General features: G+C 36.4%; 1 protein-coding gene across 1 annotated transcript in view; it reads right to left on the bottom strand.

Annotated features, from left to right (window-relative positions):
- ASIC1 (acid sensing ion channel subunit 1) overlaps window positions 1-21,939 on the bottom strand; it is a 537,317-nt gene that overhangs the window by 113,530 nt on the left and 401,848 nt on the right. Inside the window, exons 7-8 of the mRNA XM_053708351.1 lie at window positions 6,229-6,285; window positions 5,947-6,100 (exon numbers count right to left, since the gene is read on the bottom strand). Of these exons, the coding sequence (XP_053564326.1) occupies window positions 5,947-6,100; window positions 6,229-6,285 (211 nt within the window). The remainder of the gene's footprint in view (window positions 1-5,946; window positions 6,101-6,228; window positions 6,286-21,939) is intronic.

Genomic DNA, 21,939 nt, shown 5'->3' with positions numbered 1-21,939 from the left:
TATTAGTCTGGGTTTCTTTGTGTCTATGTGAGTAAGTGTGGTATATGAGTCTTTCTATGTGAGTGTCTGTGAGTGTTTGTGTGTCTTTGAATGTTTGTATGTGTCTCTGTAGTGTTTCTGTGTGTCTGTGAGTATGTGTGTTTGACTTTGAATGTTTTGTTTGTGTATGCCTGAGTATTTCTGCAAACTTTTAAGTATCCAACAATTGAACCTCTATCGGGTTCATGTGTGTGTTTGGCTCTGATACTAGCCAGTGCCTCACCAGCCACTGACCTCATCGCATGTCACTGCGTGACACAATTGGTTGCATGAGGTTTGGTGGGGCAGCACTGCATGAGTGATTCATCCTGCAATGATAAATATGGGGAGCATATCAGCCCCACAATTTGTGATCAAGTGCGGAAAGGTTTACAACTTGTGAATCTTGTCCGCTTGCAAATTAATAAGGGAATAGGGAAAAAATCCCCTATTGGAAAACTGGAGAGAGGTGAATCAAAATTACTGTTTTATAGATTGGAGTAATAAGATGAAAGGTCTCTAATGCTTTTATAAAAATAAGCTTTCGTAATGTTTTATTCCTCCACTTTATAAATGCATGTGAAAAACAATATTGAAGCTTACACTTCCTTGATAAGGACATAGATGTTTTATACAGTTAATATCTATTCATGCAATGCATTGTTTATAAGGCCTGAACAAGGCTAAATTATTCCCCTTATACTTTTTTTTTTCATCCTCCTGAAACAACAACACGGCAGAAATTCTCTCAGGATCTAAAAAAACACATTTCATGTTACATTTTATTCACGTCAGCACAGTTCTGACTGAAAACAGCAAAACAAATTTACAAAGATACTCCAGAGTTTTCATTGCTCGCTGAACATCTCACTTGCTCTGAAATTACTAAGACCCAAATGATGTGATTGACACACATTTTGTTCCTTAAAACTGATTCTTTTTTATGAGAGAGAGATATAAAAATTTCAATTCCTAAGCTACTAGCCAGGACAAAATGTTACTCGCCACTTCTAATCTCACCCACACCAACTACTTTACCCCTCTTTGAATATATTAAGCCATTGTGTAATATTGTACAACAGCTGGATAGAAAAAGGAAGTTGTTGAACATAGTGCTGACAGTCATGGAAGGTCATAACAGACCTGGAGATTTTTTTTGTTTGCAATAATTATCATCTCTCCCTTCTCTCTCTTAACTTTCTTTCTCAACTCCCTTCTCTCTTCAATCTCTCTTTTTACCCTCTCCCTTCTCTCTCAGGTCATATCTTCTTTTAACACTCTCTTTTCATTTCTCATATCTCTTCACTCTTTTTTCTCTCTCCATTCTCTCTTAACTCTACCTTCTTCTCCACTTTCAATTTTTCTCTTCAATCTCTCTCTCTCTCTGCTCAGTTTACCCTCTCATGAGTAACAATTTTAGCACTAATGGAGTCCCTACAGCCCTAGAGATATAACATATCCTTGCACTTATATATAATATATATATAATAGATAATAGTTTTAGCATATAGCCTAAAACAGAGCTTTCCAAACTTTTAATGTTGGTGACACACTTTTTAGACCTACATCATTTTGCGACACAGTATTTCAGTTGTACTAGCAAACATGAGGTTAAACAAACTTGTTTTAAGAGATACGGACACATACATAAAGTATATAATAACAAAATGTATTTACAAATAACAGTATGTATGTGCAAGAATGAAAAAAAAGTTTAATAACACCAATAGCTACTTTCTATTTTAATGGAATGTATGAGGTTGATGGGATGAACACAGTTTCTGAATATTTGGTGGAATATTAGATAAAGACACTCGCATAAGCCGCCAATAGGAATAGTTTCAGTTCCGCCTAGCTGTGCCAATTGGTTAAGATGATCTGTGACCCACTAGGTATCAATCATGTGATATGCGGAAAGTCGGAAACCCCCCCATAAATTTAAATTAAAAAAAAATTGTGCTGAAGCAGGGACACACCTACAAACTGCCGCCGACACACTAGTGTGTCACGACACACACTTTGGAAAGCACTGGCCTAAAATGTGTGTTTTTCAGTGCTGCAATAGGAATGTACATTCTGCAAATACAGTGTGCCAACTTTGCTACATACAACATGCCACCAGACTTCAGACTCAACATTCACTAGCTAAATTTCACTTGCCACCATTAAATTTACACTTGCCAATGGCTAGTGGAAATTTGAGCCCTATATATATATATATATATATATATATATATATGTATATATATATATATATATATATATATATCATAGAAAGTACTCACAGGATTTTTTAAATCAATACAATTATAAATAATCCTGTGCTTTCTATGTTTTTTTGTTAGATCCCAATGGTTTTGCACATGAGGGCATTGTTGCTGTAAGAAATAAATATATATAAATAAACTTTATGAAGATACAAACAGAAAATATAGGAAATATGTACACAAAATATATAAAAACACAATTTTCAGAACAAAATGGCTTCTTCAGGCAAAAGTCAGTATTTAGTGTGACCTCCCTTGGCACTAAGCACAACTTGAACTCTTTTGAGGAGACTGTCCTGAGGTTTTCAGAAGTAATCTTCTGGTATATTATACCAGGCTTTTTCAGCACCCAGAGTTCTTCTTAAGATTTAGGTTGTTTTTAATTTCTTCCTCTGTCCAGGTGATCCCAAACTGCCGCTATAATATTCAGGTCTAGACTCTGTGGAGGCCAGTCCATGACTGTCATTGTTTTATCAGCTGTTTTCTCTCCAAAGATGATTTCACTGCATTAGCAATGTGCTTGGGATTATTAATATGCTGAAAAATAAAAACATTTCCAATCAGGTGCTTTCCAGAAGGAATGGCATGATAAATGAAAGCTGTCTGTACTTTTCAGCATTCATGATCCTATCAATTCAGACAATATCGCTAACACAACTGGCAGAAATGCAGCCCCAAACCAGTACAGACCCTCTACCATGTTTCACTGAAGGTTGTAAGCATTCATTCTTTCATCTCTCTCCAATTCTTCCTCTCACATATTGTCAACATTTGGACCCAAAAATTTCAAACTTGGATTTGTCACTCCATAACATTCTTTTCCATTGATCTTCATTTCAATCTTTTTGAGCTTTAGCTTATCTTAGCCTTTTCACCCTGATCCCCTTTTGAAAAAGTAGTTTATTGGCTGCTACCCTTCCACAACAACCATTCCTGATCAAACTTCTTCGGACTGTAGAAGGGTCAACTTGGCATCCCGATGAAGATGTCAGATGCTGAGCCAGGCTCTTGCTGGACTTCTTCTGGTCTTTCAAAGAAGAAACTCTGAGAAACTTCTCATCAGATTTTAAAACATTTCTTTGCCTTCCAGTTCTTTGTTTGTCCTTGACCTCTCCTGATTCTTCAAATTTCTTTATAACAGCTTAAATACCACACCTTGATTATCCAGTTTGTTTGCTGATTTCCCTTTGCTAATGCAAAAGAAAGTATGATTTTATGTCAAAGTCTGTGATCTTTGGCATTTTGAATGTAATGATGCAATTGAAAGCTGGTCTTATTAGCAAGCTTTCAATGAATTAAACTCATACCACATGTGTATGTAATGCTCAAACATGTCTTGCACAAATCTGGTCTAATAAACCTTTTCACAGCAGTTATTTTGACATGAAATTGTAGGACAAATACAGGTGTTAGCAATAACATTAATTAGGGTTCCATTCCATTTAGGTTTATGAGAGCCAGTTTCCTGCTATTGCTCAAGTGTAAGGGAAGGTCACACTAAATACTTGCCATTTTATCCCATAGAAGCTGCTTTTTTCTGTTTTTTTTTTTAATACTGCATACAAAAAATCCTCTATTTTCTAGTTGTATTCTAATAAAGAGACTGATAAATAATTAGATATGGTCATTATACCATTGCTAAAACAACAAATGTAATGGTGGCCTAAGACTTTTGCACAATACTGTGTATATATTGTTTTTACATATTTACATTTTGAATAAAGGAGAAAATCTAGCAAGTACATGCCTGCTGCTTTTATGGTTTCCAACATTTGCTTAGCACCCTGGTTATTGACCAAATAAAATTGAGAATGGAGTGTGCAGTATATATATATATATATATATATATATATATATATATATATATATGTATATATATATATATATATATATAAATGCATTGCATGTTGTAACCTTAATATTGTAATTAAAGAGATCCCTGCTTTATACATTTTCTTGGATTAATACGGTTATATCGTCTAAACAATTTTTGCTCTTTATTTTGATTAAAGGGACCATCTACTTGATTTTTTTTTCAATTGTTTATAAAGATAGATAATGCATTTACTACCCATTCCCCAACTTTGCATAACCAACATTGTTATATTAATATGCTTTATAACCTCTGCCTGTTCCACCTCTTATCTCAGTGCTTTTTATTAGCTTTTTACAATCAGACAGTGCTAGTTCATGTGTGCCATATAGATAACATTGTGCTCACCCCTGTGGAGTTATGTAGGAACCTGCACTAATTGGCTAAAATAAAAGTTTGTAAAAGGCACTGAGATAAGGAGCAGTCTTAGAGCATCTGAGCAGAGGCTTAGATACAGGTAATTATAGAACTAAAAAGTATATTAAAGGGCCATGATACCCAATGTTGAAACACTTGAAAGTGATGCAGCATTGCTGTAAAAAGCTGACTAGAAAATATCACCTGAACATCTCTATGTAAAAAAGAAAGATATTTTACCTCAAAATGTCCTAAGTATTCAAACCACATTGCAAAGGACTTTAAGCAGCAAATCAGTATATCTGTCCCGGGACAGCTAAGGGAGTGAGCTTCGTGCACACTCATGTTATTTTCCTTTTCAGTTTTAGGAAGTTTACTATGAAATCTCATGAGAGTTAGGTCAAATCTCATGAGATCACAGTAAAAGAGTTCATGACCTCAGCACTGCTGATGCTGATTGACTGCTGTTCATTTCTTAATTTTTTATTTTTTTTTACCTGCACAGCAGCTGTAGTATAACTTTTTACACAGAACTTACTCTGCTGAGCTGAGGAAATTGTGAGGTAAAATATCTTCCTTTTTTACATAGAGATGCTCAGGTGGTATTTTCCCGTCAGCATTTTACAGTTATACTGCATCAGTTTTAACTGATTTAGCATATGAGTATCATGTCCCTTTAATATAACAGTGTTGGCTATGCAAAAAATGGTAATGCGTAATAAAGGGAATATCTATCTTTTTAATCATTAAGAATTTTCGAGTAGGATGTCCCTTTAAGTGAAATTGATATCCCATTTTAGGGCTTTGTATGTCTTCTACTAGGGCGAGGTCAGAGGTGATTGTATATTGTGTATGTGTGTGTGACACACACAGTTACTAACACATTATTATTTGTATTACTTTACATATTAATGGATTTCCCTTTAATGTAATGTGATATTTGGCGACATTCTCTAAGCAAACCTTAAACGTTTATATTTCTATTCATATATATAGTTTTTAAATGAGAATGCTGTTTTCTGAAATAATTGGTCTAATTTTCTGTATCCTCTAAATTACAACTGAAATTAATCTGGGCCACAATGTGATATTGGTTAGCTCCAGTTTGTATATCTGGGCCAAGGCTTGACATAGTCCAGATACTAAAAGTATAGACATCATTTTCTATTTAAACAAAAAGGATCTTATAATTTGTGGTATTGCACTTTGATAATCCTTAATGTTCCTCTTCATACCTATTACATAATACATTTCCTTCTGTTATAGTCATTATTGTACATATTTAGTTGTTATTTTGACCAAGGTGACCAAGAAGTAAAATACAAATGTAAAGCTTAAACCCTTATATTGCATTTGTTAGTTAAAGAATATGTTGAAAAACACATCAGCCTGTAGAAATAGTGTCTGTTTACAACAGAATCAGTTACTTACAGTATGTATAGTTCACTTTTGTTGTACTTCTTTGCCAGATAACGCGCCGAAGCCCTGCTGGGTATTTTCACCATGGACAGCTCCTTCCCATAACGAGTCATGTTACATGGTGTCTCACATACACAAAATTCATTATCTTTCTCTACCAGGAAATCTGTGGAGTTGCACACAATTGAGTGAGGCAGTGGTCGAGAGAAATCAGTATGTAAAGTGAAAGGACTGGGAATAAAAGTAATACAAACAGAAAGTATAGACAATGCTAAAACAAGAGAATCGACTCACCCAGCGCTGGGTCTGCACATTCTTTATAAAGCTCTGGGGTACAGTATGAAGCATCTCCTAAGATGGAAAGATAATAACTATGAGACAAAACCTTCTAATTTTAGAACTCTTCAGAAGTTTTTTTTCTCTATGGATAGTAGAGAGAACTATATGTTTTTAAAAAGTCAGTATACACTATCCAACAATATTCATACAACAGACATTAAAATGTTTTAAAGTATGGCTTGATTTAAAGACACATAAAAGTACAACAAAAATGCCCTAATGCATTAGAGCATTGTTTTTATTGTATTATTGTTTGTATGTAACTGGCATTCAACCCCTGCAAGTTAAAGTCAGTTCCAAAGCAGCAGTGCAGTATTAGAAGATAGCTGGACACATCTGGTGAGCCAATGTTAAAAGGCATATGTGTGCTGCTCCTAATAACAAGCTAGCTCCCAGTAGTGTATTGTTGCTCTTGAGCCTACCTACATATGCCTTTTTTAAACACAGGATACCAAAAGAATGAAGTAAATTTAAAATTTGCTCTGAACCATGAAAACTTAATCTTGACGTTCATGTCTTTAAAACAAATATGTTCTTTCCTACTGCTAATATCACATTTACAGGCATATATACACATATAAACACATAAATACATATGTATACACATATAGACATATACATAAGTGCATTGGAGACCTTTGCAGTTAAAGGGACAGTCTAGTCAAAATTAAACTTTCATGATTCAGATAGGGCTTGCAATTTTAAACAACTTTCCAATTTACTTCTATTATCTAATTTGCTCAATTCTTTAGATATCCTTTGTTGAAGAAATAGCAATTACCATGTGTGAGCCAATCACACAAGGCCTCTAGGTGCAGCAACCAATCAGCAGCTACTGAGCATATCTAGATATGCTTTTCAGAAGTAAATTAGAAAGTTGTTTAAAATGACATGCTCTTTCTAAATCACGAAAGAAAAAAAATTGGCTTTCATGTCCCTTTAAGTAGCGGAAAACATGAAAAATCATATTTATGCAATATTCATATTTAATAAAATGTTTATCTATATGTTTACTGTTAATATTTCAAATTTCAATGTTCTTCACATAGGGGAATAGTTTCTATGTATTTTTAAATAAATATATATATTTATATATATATATATATATATATATATATATATATATACTGTATATATATATATATATATATATATATATATATATATATATATATTTATATACATATACGGTGTATATATATATATGTATATGTATATATCTATAGATATATATATAATCATATATATATATATAATCATATATATATATATATATATATATATATATAAAATCATATATATATATATATATATATATATATATATAATATATATATATATATATATATATATATATACATATATATATACATATAGATATAAAGGTATAGATACATATTTACAAAAAAAACATCAGATATATTTAGAAATATGTATTTAAAGGGACACTGAACCCAAATTTTTTCTTTTGTGATTCAGATAGAGCATGCAATTTTAAGCAACTTTCTATTTTACTCCTATTAGCAATTTTACTTTGTTCTCTTGCTATCTTTATTTGAAAAAGAAGGAATCTAAGTTTTTTGTTTGTTTCAGTACTCTGGGCAGCACTTTTTTATTGGTGGATAAATTTATCCACCAATCAGCAAGGACAACCCAGGTTGTTCACCAAAAATGGGCCGGCATCTAAACTTACATTCTTGCAGTTCAAATAAAGATACCAAGAGAATGAAGAAAATTTGATAATAGGAGTAAATTAGAAAGTTGCTTAAAATGTCATGCTTTATCTGAATCACAAAAGAAAATTTTTGGTTACAGTGTCCTTTTAAGAATAAATAGAACATATTCTGCTATGTGAAGAACATTGGAATGTGAAATATTAATAATTCATGTTGGGTTAACGCACTTGAGTAAACGCGATCAGGTTTGCGTGCAAGTCTTTCCCTCCACTTTTAGCGCTACATTGGAGCCTATGGGGGAATACATTAAGGTGCTTGCATTATTCGCAGTTCAGCTTTTTGTGCATGCTGGGTTAGCACTTGTGAGCAAACCTTTTACTTTCACGGTGCGAGCAAGTAGCTTAATTCTAGCGAAGATAAAGAGTGAGCGTAAACCCTAATTTGCGATCCACTCATAATCTAGGCCACAGTTGGTGACTTAAACTATAATTAAAATATTAAAAGCATTTTTTTTAATTATTATTATTAATATCAATTATAATAATTAAAAATTATACAATCCCTGAAAATGATTACATACAATAGATACAACTGAATAAACTCAAATACGAATTTGAGTACTATCAATAACATTTATAATTGTTTAGATTAATAATTGAAAATCCTATTAATTATCATTTATCTAGGTGTGACAATGTTATTGTGCAAAGCCATGATTAAAGTGAAGGTAAAGTTGCCTGGTTGTCGATCTAAAATAACTTTCTTTGTTCCAATCCAAATCAATATGAGTTTAATTCATCATTTTTTTAAAATATAAGTGTAAATAAAGTTATAGCCGTAATTAATCGATTTATTAAGGTCCGCAAATTCAACCCGTTATATTTTTTTTTTCTGTGTTGATCACGTTTTCCGAGGATCCAATTGAAAATCTGGCCATTAGATGGGCGTCACTATAACGTCATCAACATCTTGTTGATCTGCGCATGTGCTATTATTTTTTACTTGATCGTGGAATCCATCGAGGTTGGGTGGAGGTAGCATCGAAACTATAGGGAAATATATATATATATATAAAGTCGGAAATTTTTACTTTTTTTTTTTTATTCAAGCTTTATTGATGTGAAAAACTGATACAAACAACTTTATAAAGGGCTTTGAAAATAATTACAAACAGTTGCTTCTTTCTGATGGCATGAAATGACAGGCTGTTCACATCCTTAAGATATATTCCGATCCTAAATGACAGACGTCATGGATGAGATCAGACATGTTAATGATTTTACATTATTCCTGGGTGAGCAGAGATCTGCATTAATAAGAGTGATTTATATGGATGTAGTAGGGACGGGAGAAATGGAGTGGGGACATGAGGAGCAGGAAAAAGAGGGTGAAGGAAGAGAGGAAAAAATATGAAAAAAAGGGGGATTGAGAGCTATATGGTGTTGTGCCATAGTGCGAGTATCATTTCGTATGTTGCCAATTTGTGGGTTTTCAGGTAGTGGTATCTTTCCATAAGGAGGACATTTTTTAGGAATTAACTTCTTTGCGCTCATGAGCATTATTAATAGTAGGGCTAAATGAGCCTCACTTTGTGTTTTTGTATAAGCCGGCAGAGTATCTACTCCCTGTATAACTATTAGTTTGTATAGAATGGAAATCAGGTGTTTTGGGACTCTTTCCATAACGCAGAGCTCTTTGAATGGGGTAAGCACCCTTCCCAGGTCTAATTTATGTTTATGTCTGGAAATGTAGTTTATTAGCTGGTTATAGTGCATCCACGAGATGAAAATCGTGGCTTGTCTGTCCTTTAATCTACTCTGTGACAGGATTTTCCCATTTTCCACCACTCTTTGGAGGGATCCTTCTCTTAGTTTATAAGGTTTAATCTTACAGGAACCTAAGTGGTGGAAGGGGAGTTCAGGGTTTTCAAGGATTGGGGTTAGGGGAGAGTGTTTTGTAGAAGCCAAAGTGCCCAAATTATTTACTTTGAGAATCTGCCTTTCTAGCTGGACCCATGCTTTGTGTTCTGTGTTATGTGACCACTCTACAATCCTTTGCAACATAATTGCTTTCCTATATGAAATGAGGTCTGTTAAGCCTAACCTTCCCCTGTCTCTCGGCAGGTACATGGTGTGTTTTGGTAACCTAGTTTTAACATTTGCCCATATGAACTGTTCAATTCATTTTTGTAGTTGATCAATATAGCCTGCAGGGAGCGCGATAGGGACCGTTTGGAAGAAGTATAATATTCATGGTAGAATATTCAATTTTATAACACCCACTGTTCCTAGCCAGGATTTATGCTTACTGTTCCATGATGAAAGGTCTGAGGCAATGTAATTTTTTAGCGTGGCGTAATTATGTTTGAAGTGGTTTGAGGGATTAGGTGTTAGGTGTATGCCCAAGTATTTTAATTTGTTCTTTGCGAGTGTAATGTTATGTTCTTTTTGCAGTGATTGTACTGTCTCTGGGCAGGTGTTTATATTGAATAGTTCAGACTTATTTAAATTGAGAAGGAAATTTGAGGCTTCTCCGTAAGCGTGCAATTCTTTAAGTAATTCAGGGATAGACTTATTCGCATTGGTTAAAGTGTAAAGAACATTGTCGGCATATAACGCCTGTTTGTGCTCTGTTTGCTCCATTTTGATACCAGTGATATTATGATTTTTCCTAACTTTATGGGTCAGAACCTCTATTGACAGAGCAAAAAGTAGCGGGGACAGGGGACACCCCTGTCTAATGCCATTGCTAATATTAAATGAATCTGATAAGGTTCCATTAATTCTAATTTTGGCATTGGGGCTCGAGTATAGTGCAAAAACTGAATTTAGAAAGGCTTTCCCGAAGCCCATTGTCTCCATGACCTGACGCAATAAAAGCGTCGGTGGAGAAGAGTACCATAGGGATTTTTGAAACTCTAGCTTGGGTAATCAGTTGTATCACCTTGACAGTATTGTCCTTAGCCTCCCTCCCTGGGACAAAACCCACCTGGTCATTGTTAATTAAATCTAGTAAGTATTTATTAAGTCTAAACACTACAATTTTTGCTAATATTTTCATATCCGCATCAATTAAGGAGATGGGCCCAAAGTGGTCAGTGGAATCTGCTGCCTTACCTTGTTCGGGGATGAGAGTGATGTGGGCCTCCAATAAGGTGTTGGAGAGGTGTGGGTTTTCTCTTAAGTCATTTAATAGGTCTAAGAGTGGACGCAATATAACATCTTTACATTTTTTGTAGTAAGCTGAGGAGAACCCGTCAGGGAGTGGGCTTTTGCCGGTTGGTGAATTTTTAATAGCATTATACAACTCTTCTACTGTTATTGGGGAATCTAGGAAGTCCGAAGCTTCCTGAGGTAGGGATAGGAGATCAGCACTCTGTAGATAAGAGTCAATGTTATTTTCCTTTCGATTCAGTGAGTTTATCTGGGTAACTAAGTCTGCCAGGTCATGTATATTATACAGAGAGTGGTAATATTTGGGGAATGCTGAGGCTATATGAGTGCTGCTATCTAGGATACGTCCGTCTCTAGTTTTAATGGAGTGTATATAGGATTGAAGCTGACGTCTTTTAAGGGATCTAGCTAAAATTCTACCTATCTTGTTCCCTCCCTCCCTCATAATAATACTGTTTCAGTCAGTGATTCGGCCAAATGTTTTTTAAGTTCTGATCTTGCATCTTTTAACTGGTTCTTTGTGGTATTACATGAAGGATCCGGTTTATGTTTAGTTTCCAAAGAACCTATCTTTGACAGTAACTCACTGTGTTTTAATTGACAGAGCAGATTTGTCAGTCTAGGGCAGTGATTTTCAACCTTTTTTTTGCCATGGCACATTTTTTTTTACATTAAAAAATCCTGCGGCGGGGGAGTGGCTAAGAGGTGGCCATGATCAGTCGCATTTTATGAAGCTCCTGGGGCTAAACTTCCAATATATAAATTGCTTTGAGATGTAGCTTTCATCTAACTCTACAATTATTGGTTCACACTACTACTCATCTGGTAGATCTAAGACTTACCAAGATTTGCACATCAGACTATCCAGGAGCGGAATTAGCCGATTATAAATACAGGCTGCCACCTTATGCTGGAGCTCACAACTTCCTTCAACAACTACTTAAACTACACAGTCGCTCCGCTGTGCTACAAGACTGTGCTATATTAATATTTTTTACTAGAGGAGTGTGGCCCTAAAAGGGATATTACACCCGGTACCCTTCACGGCATAACTACTCGAATCAGGAGGTGGCCTGTACATTTTGACTTTGTTATCTTTTCAACCCCCCCCCCCGGTGAGCCGGGTTTTACAGGCCTATTTGTTTGCTGACCTTATTTAGTAAGATGGAGGAATCCCGATTCAGTATACTAGCCTTGCTATGAGACATTGACCGCAAGATGGATGCGGGATTTGCTGAACTCAGAGCTGCTATCAAAGGGGACGACATTGAAAAGGGCGTCTGGCAGCTACTACCATCTAAGCAGGACACAGCTGCAACACTGGAGATTCACCCCACTATAGATTGGACCTTGAAATATAGATCCGAAGAACCTAAGAGGACCATGGGACCAGTGGAGGCTGGGGACAAAGGAGAAGGCCCAGACATTCAGCACCCACCTATCTCATACGCTCAGTCTCTTCAGCAGCGGCAAATTTGGAGAGAAAGCTTTGCTTCCCGATCCTGAACGGTCCACAATTATGGAGCATATATCGTGTCTTCAGCTACTTACCCCAATTGCAGATGTAGATCGACAACTCTTCTTCTCACCCTTGGTGCCCTGTTCGGGGGATGCGGCCAGCTCCTGGATGAGATATTGGGGATTTTCTCAAAATCGCATTGTAATTGGTCGATCATCTGAGTGGACAATGCTCTGGTCAGCTGCTCCTCCAAGACGGCTCACTATGAAGGACTATCGAGATTTCTTCTTAGTCTTAGTCTATCATCTCAACAGAGAATGGGACTTATACCGTAACTGGTCAGACCGGGTCAGAGATGACATAGGCTAGTTATAGCGTTGTTTCTAAGATGTATATTTTTTCTGCACCAGCGTGGGAACTGAGTGTAGCTCTTGATAATGTATACATTTCTCCCCTGGGTCTGTTGCTAATAATCAGATGCTTAAGGTATAATATGCACTGTCAATATAGTGTCTCTTTGCTTCATACTGTGTTTTTGCCTAGGTCCTGATCCAGATAGTTTTAGTTATATTCAGATCCAGACTTATTAGCTTATAAATGTATAGTAGACACATATACAACCTCCCGTCATATGCCTTCATTCTTAAACTTAAAGTTCCTCATTTCCAGTCACTAGCATAACTATATTATTTACTTAGTGTTAGTAGCTGGCCCTAACTGCAGTTATAATATTACCCAGAACCAGAGGGCAGTATGCTAGTACGACTCTACATCTTTAGTTTTCCCAAAACCTTTTATTTGAATCTATGATAGAGTCTTTATATAACCTCCCTTTTCACTGCTCCCCTGCTTCTAAACGTCAGGACAACCATTACAATCCGATACTGTCTTAGATTTGATTTACAAGAGTAGAGCTAACCCTCTTTCTGCTCCTTCCCAGTAATTTATATGTACCTATTTTTATTATAGTCTGCCCTAATTATGTGGATGACAAAGATGCATATACTAGTCAGGGAAATTAGATTATATCAATAGCCCCCACACGTTCTTAGTATTTTAGAATTCATTGTGAACTCTTTACCCCATTAATCCCTTCCTTTTAGTTACCCATTACTTACATAAATAGGCATGGTTTTGTTTGTACGTGTAGTTTTTGTTTTTGACTTACAATAGGCAATACTCCATTTTGTCTCTAGTATGAAGTAATATATTATGAGTTTATAAAGGCAAGACTCTCTAGCTTCTGCTTAGTTTAACATACCTTTCACAGTACTTAATAGTTTTTAGGTCCATATACTTTACAAACCAATGGTCCTATAGTTATATTGCATCTTTTGACACTTTTTGTATCCCCCATGTGGCAGCCCTACTTCTTTTTCAGATCCATTGATTTTATGAGTGCCCAAACATATTGGATACTGGATGCTTATATATTTATTTTTACATCTGTTCTGATTTATTTACTGGAGGCCCTAATATATTTTGTATAAAACCTAGCCATCATTAAAACTAATATTGGTTCAGTTGTTGGCCTGAGTGTGAGATAACTAGTCAACGCCTTAAACTATAGACGTCTAATATTTAAGCTTTTACCACTTTTGTTCAGGTGATCTTCTTCTAATTTAAGCTTCCTCCTGAATATGAGTATTTATATGCACTACGCAAAGATAGAGTCAGTCATAATATACTATCTCCAGATATTTACTCAAGTTATGTATGGTACACCATTTTGGAGAGTTGTCTAAGCTTGTCATCTTGCTATATCCTTATACTCCATCTAATTAGAATTTTAATATCATACGTGTTATAGAGGTCAGTTTCCACTATTAATTACTAACCCTCCCACTCCCCCCCCCCCATTCCTCCCCTCTTATCAGTGCTTACCCGCTGTTTCCTTTTCACTACTATGAAGCCCAACGTGGCTGCCAATCTGACTATCAAATGTTTTTCAGTATTTCTTGATCAAATGGCCCATAAGTGGTCACTTAATTAGTCAGCCAATTGAGCTATTATATTCACAAAATAGAGGTCTGATAAGCCTATCTATTGCCATACATTGTTCTGTTGCTTTTCCATTTTAGACTTTTCTTATCTAATTATAATTGATGATGTTTATGGAATAGTATTGTACCTGCCTTTCCTGTTATAAGGCTGTCATTATATGTTGTCTGCGGCACACCACCATCCCAAAATTTTACAAAATCACATATTGTAGCCTAATAATACAATATATATATATATATATATATATATATATATATATATATATATATATATATATATACAGGGAGTGCAGAATTATTAGGCAAATGAGTATTTTGACCACATCATCCTCTTTATGCATGTTGTCTTACTCCAAGCTGTATAGGCTCGAAAGCCTACTACCAATTAAGCATATTAGGTGATGTGCATCTCTGTAATGAGAAGGGGTGTGGTCTAATGACATCAACACCCTATATCAGGTGTGCATAATTATTAGGCAACTTCCTTTCCTTTGGCAAAATGGGTCAAAAGAAGGACTTGACAGGCTCAGAAAAGTCAAAAATAGTGAGATATCTTGCAGAGGGATGCAGCACTCTTAAAATTGCAAAGCTTCTGAAGCGTGATCATCGAACAATCAAGCGTTTCATTCAAAATAGTCAACAGGGTCGCAAGAAACGTGTGGAAAAACCAAGGCGCAAAATAACTGCCCATGAACTGAGAAAAGTCAAGCGTGCAGCTGCCAAGATGCCACTTGCCACCAGTTTGGCCATATATCAGAACTGCAACATCACTGGAGTGCCCAAAAGCACAAGGTGTGCAATACTCAGAGACATGGCCAAGGTAAGAAAGGCTGAAAGACGACCACCACTGAACAAGACACACAAGCTGAAACGTCAAGAATGGGCCAAGAAATATCTCAAGACTGATTTTTCGAAGGTTTTATGGACTGATGAAATGAGAGTGAGTCTTGATGGGCCAGATGGATGGGCCCGTGGCTGGATTGGTAAAGGGCAGAGAGCTCCAGTCCAACTCAGACGCCAGCAAGGTGGAGGTGGAGTACTGGTTTGGGCTGGTATCATCAAAGATGAGCTTGTGGGGCCTTTTCGGGTTGAGGATGGAGTCAAGCTCAACTCCCAGTCCTACTGCCAGTTTCTGGAAGACACCTTCTTCAAGCAGTGGTACAGGAAGAAGTCTGCATCCTTCAAGAAAAACATGATTTTCATGCAGGACAATGCTCCATCACACGCGTCCAAGTACTCCACAGCGTGGCTGGCAAGAAAGGGTATAAAAGAAGAAAATCTAATGACATGGCCTCCTTGTTCACCTGATCTGAACCCCATTGAGAACCTGTGGTCCATCATCAAATGTGAGATTTACAAGGAGGGAAAACAGTACACCTCTCTGAACAGTGTCTGGGAGGCTGTGGTTGCTGCTGCACGCAATGTTGATGGTGAACAGATCAAAACACTGACAGAATCCATGGATGGCAGGCTTTTGAGTGTCCTTGAAAAGAAAGGTGGCTATATTGGTCACTGATTTGTTTTTGTTTTGTTTTTGAATGTCAGAAATGTATATTTGTGAATGTTGAGATGTTATATTGGTTTCACTGGTAAAAATAAATAATTGAAATGGGTATATATTTGTTTTTTGTTAAGTTGCCTAATAATTATGCACAGTAATAGTCACCTGCACACACAGATATCCCCCTAAAATAGCTATAACTAAAAACAAACTAAAAACTACTTCCAAAACTATTCAGCTTTGATATTAATGAGTTTTTTGGGTTCATTGAGAACATGGTTGTTGTTCAATAATAAAATTAATCCTCAAAAATACAACTTGCCTAATAATTCTGCACTCCCTGTATATATATATATATATATATATATATATATATATATTTTAGTAAATTTTAGTCAATTCAATTAAATTAAGCTTTATTAGCATGACAGTCACTATAACTGTTTTGCCAAAGCTAGAGGGACAATAATAACAATCAAAATATCACTGAGAACAACAACCTGCATAAACAGCAACAAGTGCAAAAGGATTTCTGCCTGTAAGGCTGTAAAGTGCTGCACGCGGGCAGAGAGAAGTAGGGGGAGACTGCAATTGTTGCACTGGCTGTGTGAATTCTTCAACAAAATGAATCAGGCTGTTGTTGGGGGCTGGTCCTACTGTCACAGCTCAACAACCGTGGGCAGAGATGAGGAGGGGGAGACTGTGCAACAAGCCAGGGCCCAATAACAATTTAAAAAAAAATAATTTTAAACTAAAATGATGATGAGCCTGTCAGTCTGCCGCGGCACACCTGAGGATCTCTCAAGGCACACTAGTGTGCCACGGCACACTGGTTGAAAATCGCTGGTCTAGGGTACAGGAGCTCTGCTAGTGTGCGGCCATCTTCCAGCGTGGCCAGGCTCCGCCCCTGGAAATTTTTACTTTTTTATTGAAATAAACTTAGCGATTAGCTTATTGTAATATTAACTAATGCATTGATGTGTTCACCATGAGCAAACTTTACCTTCACTTTAAAGGACACTGGACCCAAATTTTTTATTTCGTGATTCAGATAGAGCATGCAATTTTAAGCAACTTTCTAATTTACTCCTATTATCAATTTTTCTTCGTTCTCTTGCTATCTTTATTTGAAAAAGAAGGCATCTAAGCTAAGGAACTAGGCAATTTTTGGTTGAGAACCATGGACATACACTTGTTTATTGGTGGGTGAATTTATCCACCAATCAGCAAGAACAACCCAGTTTGTTCATCAAAAATGGGCCGGCATTTAAACTTACATTTTTGCTTTTCAAATAAAGATTCCAAGATAATGAAGAAAATTTGATAATAGGAGTAAATTAGAAAGTTGTTTAAAATTGCATGCTCTATCTGAATCACAAAACAAAAAAAATTGGTTCAGTGTCCCTTTAGTTTACTAGGTATATTGAACAGTCCTTTTAAGCAATAGGAATTTAAGCTCTGTAGATTCTGCAGTGTTTGCAGCCAATGGTTTGAGAATGCAGCACTCGCATATTATCTATGATTAAGATTTATTATTTCTATCCCTGAGCTCTGCATGCATATACCTATTAACTCCCACATTAACTAACAATTCTCATTACTTCACAAATTCACCCAATTTAATGAAAACATTAGAGGTAAAATGTCTATCTTCTTAAATACTCTCTATCTTTCTTCTTCCTAAATCCTGCAGTATGCTTACAATTAATGGCACACTATTACTATGATTAATTATAAACTGTACAAACTCATAAAATGGGGCAACACAGATGCATTTAAATGTAAAGTTTTACAATTTTTTAATTATTTATTTACTTATTTATAAGATCTACAGCACTTGCTGATTAGTTTTGTTGTACAACTCTATGACTTCCAACCATTGGTGGAATTGGCTGGGGACCACATTGCATTTTACTCAAATTTATGCTAAAGATAAAACCTCAAAATTTGATTATAATCACAATATGTTACATAGGAAACTAATTAATGTAAATGAATCCAATTTAACTGTATATACAGCTGAAACTGAAAAAAATGGTGCAAATACGCATGCTTAATTACCTAATGAGAAGTATAGACCTGTTTAAAAACTTATGTCTGTTCCTGCTCATTGTCGCTTATGGCCACACAGAAATCCAATGGTAGGATATGGGCCATATGCTGTAGTTTGGGCAACCTTTGTCTATAGCAGTAATTGCCATCTTCCTAACACATTTTTTAGAAGTCTTATGATGGTTGGCATAAACATTTATGGATATTAAACACACAAACAATAATGTATATTCTAGAATGTCCATTGACACAAGGTCTGATTTAGGTAAGGTTGCAGGGTACCCTCTGCCATTGTCCCCTCTAGAGGACTCCTCTGAATTGTGGCCACCTTGTTTGCCCATTTATCAGAAGTCCTCAAACACACATTTTAGTTCTGCTTTTTCCTGATGCCACAAAACCTATGATGCATATTTTTATAGAACGGCTTTTTCCCAGGAATAGCAAAAACTAACAACGAAGGCCCCATATGGCCTATGGGTTGTCGGTTAGCCATCCAGATCTATAGGATTAGTACACATGGGGAGTAAGGAATCTTGTACATATTGCTTATTGACTATTAAAGGTACATTAGAGTCAAAATACTTGGGTTTGTACAGCCCGATCATACTATTTAAGGCACTTTTTTTTTATTTAAACCAAACACTCACATGGTGCCAGTGTCTGGGAACAGACAAGCTCTAATTTTTGTAAAAACAACATGAAATATCTTGCCCTTAATTTATGTTGTGCACAAGCAGGGTCAGCTCCAGAACAAATGAAATGGGGGGGGGGGGCAATTGTTTTTCACGAGGAGGCACGCATTTACAAAGCATGTATGAGAGTCAAAATAAGAGCAGACCTACATATTCTGCAGGAAAGTGTAGCTTCTGGCTCGCTTATCCCCCACTATTAACATTTGGAGAATACGTGTTAAATCACTAGGTAAAAGAATGAAGTCTAAATCTAGTGCACTAAAACAGAGCCATTAAACTTGAGACCCCCTGTGCAATAGCTCCTGAAAAACAATTCACCCCTTAATCACCATGATCCAAAACCCTTTAACTCATTCTCAAATCTCAATCATGTCCCCTAAACAGCCATGCACCCCAAACCCCCCAATGCAATTAACCCCTTTGTTTGCAATAGCAGTGAGGATACTAGGTTTTCAGGTACTGGTAATTTTGTAGATTAGATTTAGCTCTACCTGTTTCGCAATAACTAACGGATATCAGGCTACTTAATACAACCTATGTACTGTGAACCTATAAGAATATGATTGTATCATAAAAATATAAGTCTATAAATGGCTACCGGCTTCTATCGATGCCTTAAAAGTGCACTGTGATCTTAGGCCCGGTCTAAAATCACAGTGCACTTTTGAGGCATCAATAGAAGCCGGTAGCCTCCTAGGTTCTTTGCTGCTCCTGAACTTTCCAAGACAAACCTTTCAGCAATGGATAACAAGAGAAGGAAGCAAATTAAATAATAGAAGTAAATTGGAAAGTTATGCTCTGTCTAAATCTTGTATGTTGACTTATGACTTTACTGTCCCTTTAATGATTCAGATTGAACATACAATTTTAAACACCATTCATTACAATTACATTATTAATTTATATTAACTTATATTATCTAAGTTGCTTAATTCACTTCCTATAATTTATTGAAAAGCATACCTGGTTTCAGGAGCAGCAATGGACTACTGGGATTTAGCTGAAGATTGGTGGATGCACATATATGCCTCTTGTTATTTACTCACCCAACATGCTCAGCTAGCTCCCACTAGAACATTGCTGCTCCCCTCCTATAGCATCTTATGTAGAGATATACAGTACTATAGAGAGGTCTAATGCCCACCAAAACCTAATGAATAAAAATGTAATACAATGTAGAGGTTCCCTATGCCTCACACACAGCCCCCTCTCCAGTACCTTATATACAGATATATAGTATTATAGAGAGGTCCCCTCTGTCACACACGCAGCCCCCTACCCAGATCCTTATATACAGATATATAATATTATAGAGGGGTTCCCTGTGTCTCACACACAGCCCCCTCCCCAGATCCTTAAATACAGACATATATTGTAGAGATAGGGTAACCATATTGCCGCTTTAAAAAGGGACGCATATAAAAAATACATATGTCAAGGCTGTTTAAAAAAAGGTTTTGTATAAGAACCCTGACAAATGTATTTTTCATATGTGTCTTCTTTTAAAGCAGCAATATAGTCAGCCTATGTAGAGGTCTCTTCTGTCACACACACAGCCACCTTCACAAATCCTTATATAGAGATATATATTATGTTGAATTGTTTTTATTGAAGTTTTACATATAACAAAACAAATAAAATCAAATAATATAGAATAAAATAAAATAAAATACATGTCTCAATCGTTTTTCTTTCAGTATCGTTAAGGGTTTCGGCTGCTGCACTTGCCATATTGTAATGATACTCTAATTTATTATAGATAAAGGTTACGTCAGGCGGAGTGCTTTTCCAGAATTGGGCTATGCTGATTTTAACTACAGTGCATACCATCATGACTAATTTAAGGTGGGTCTTTGGAATTCCTGGGATTGGGAAATGAAGCAGAGCTTGCTCTATCGTTAATGTTATTTGTTTTTGGAAGATTGCACTTAAAAGTTGTGAGGTGTAATCCCAGGTTTTCTTAATTTGCTCGCATTCCCACCACATGTGGATATATGTGCCTCTTTCCCCGCACCCTCTATAACAAAGCTGTGATAGTGAGAGAGATATATTATAAAGGTTCTCTCTGTCACACACACAAACCCCTCCCCAGAGCCTTATATACAGATATTATAGAGGTTTCCTCTGTCACAAACACAGACCCCTCCCCAGTTCCTTATATACAGATACATTAGTTAGTATGAGTCAGGTGAGGGCAGCATTTGTATTTGGTTGAAGATCAAATAGATTAGTCAGTGACACTCACTCCAACATGCAATTGAAATCTTAGTTGCCTCCAATAAGGATATTTAATGGAGAAACATGCAGAAACAAACTGTAGCTTGCATAGTTTATGAAACCAACAGCTTAATAAACATGTAATATAGGTTATAATAAATATGTTGCTGTACATAAATTAGCACTACATTTGTCTGTGCTAAAGCTCTACAGATTAAAATATCCCACAAGGCTAAGTTTATCCACTTAGATACCAGAGATGACTACAATGCACTGTATCACTGTGCCATCCAATAAGTGAAACCTGACTTGGGGCAATTTGAATACTGATAAAAGAAGAACAGTGATTCTCCATAACGTTTTTTTAATCCAGATGGGAATTTTTGCGAAAGCAGCTGGCTCCTTCACTTACCTCGTCGACGCTCGGCCCTTGCCTTACTCAACTCAGTCCTCCTCCTTCACATGGCCACACTGCCTGCTATGCTGCAGCTGCCGCCTCTAAATGTGCTGCGCAGTTTAAATTGTGTGCGCACAGCGTGTGGCGGTGGGTGGAGCTGAGCAGCCAGACAGAGAGAGCCAGATGAGGTGATCAATAATATGTGGACCGGATTCCAGATTTATACACACCCGGTCTACATATTGCAAGGCACTGAGGGCAGCCAGGCTTACTTACTACTTACCCGGCTCCTTCCTTCACACGCTGCTTCACGCACTAAGGGCCACTCACTCCAGCCCAGGACTTGGTTGTCACTTTACTTTACCTAACCTAGTAACCAGCGCCTGCTTCTTTCACACGCTGCTGCAGCTTAACAATCATCTCCGGAACCACTACTGCACATGTGAGGCCCCCCCACCGAAAAAAATGCAAAGCAAAAAAAAAAAAAAATCTTAAT

Source organism: Bombina bombina, chromosome 3 (genome assembly GCF_027579735.1).
Source record: "Bombina bombina isolate aBomBom1 chromosome 3, aBomBom1.pri, whole genome shotgun sequence".
In the NCBI taxonomy this organism is placed as follows: domain Eukaryota; kingdom Metazoa; phylum Chordata; class Amphibia; order Anura; family Bombinatoridae; genus Bombina; species Bombina bombina.
Note: the sequence above shows the minus strand (reverse complement) of the source record. Positions and strands in the feature narration are given on the sequence as shown.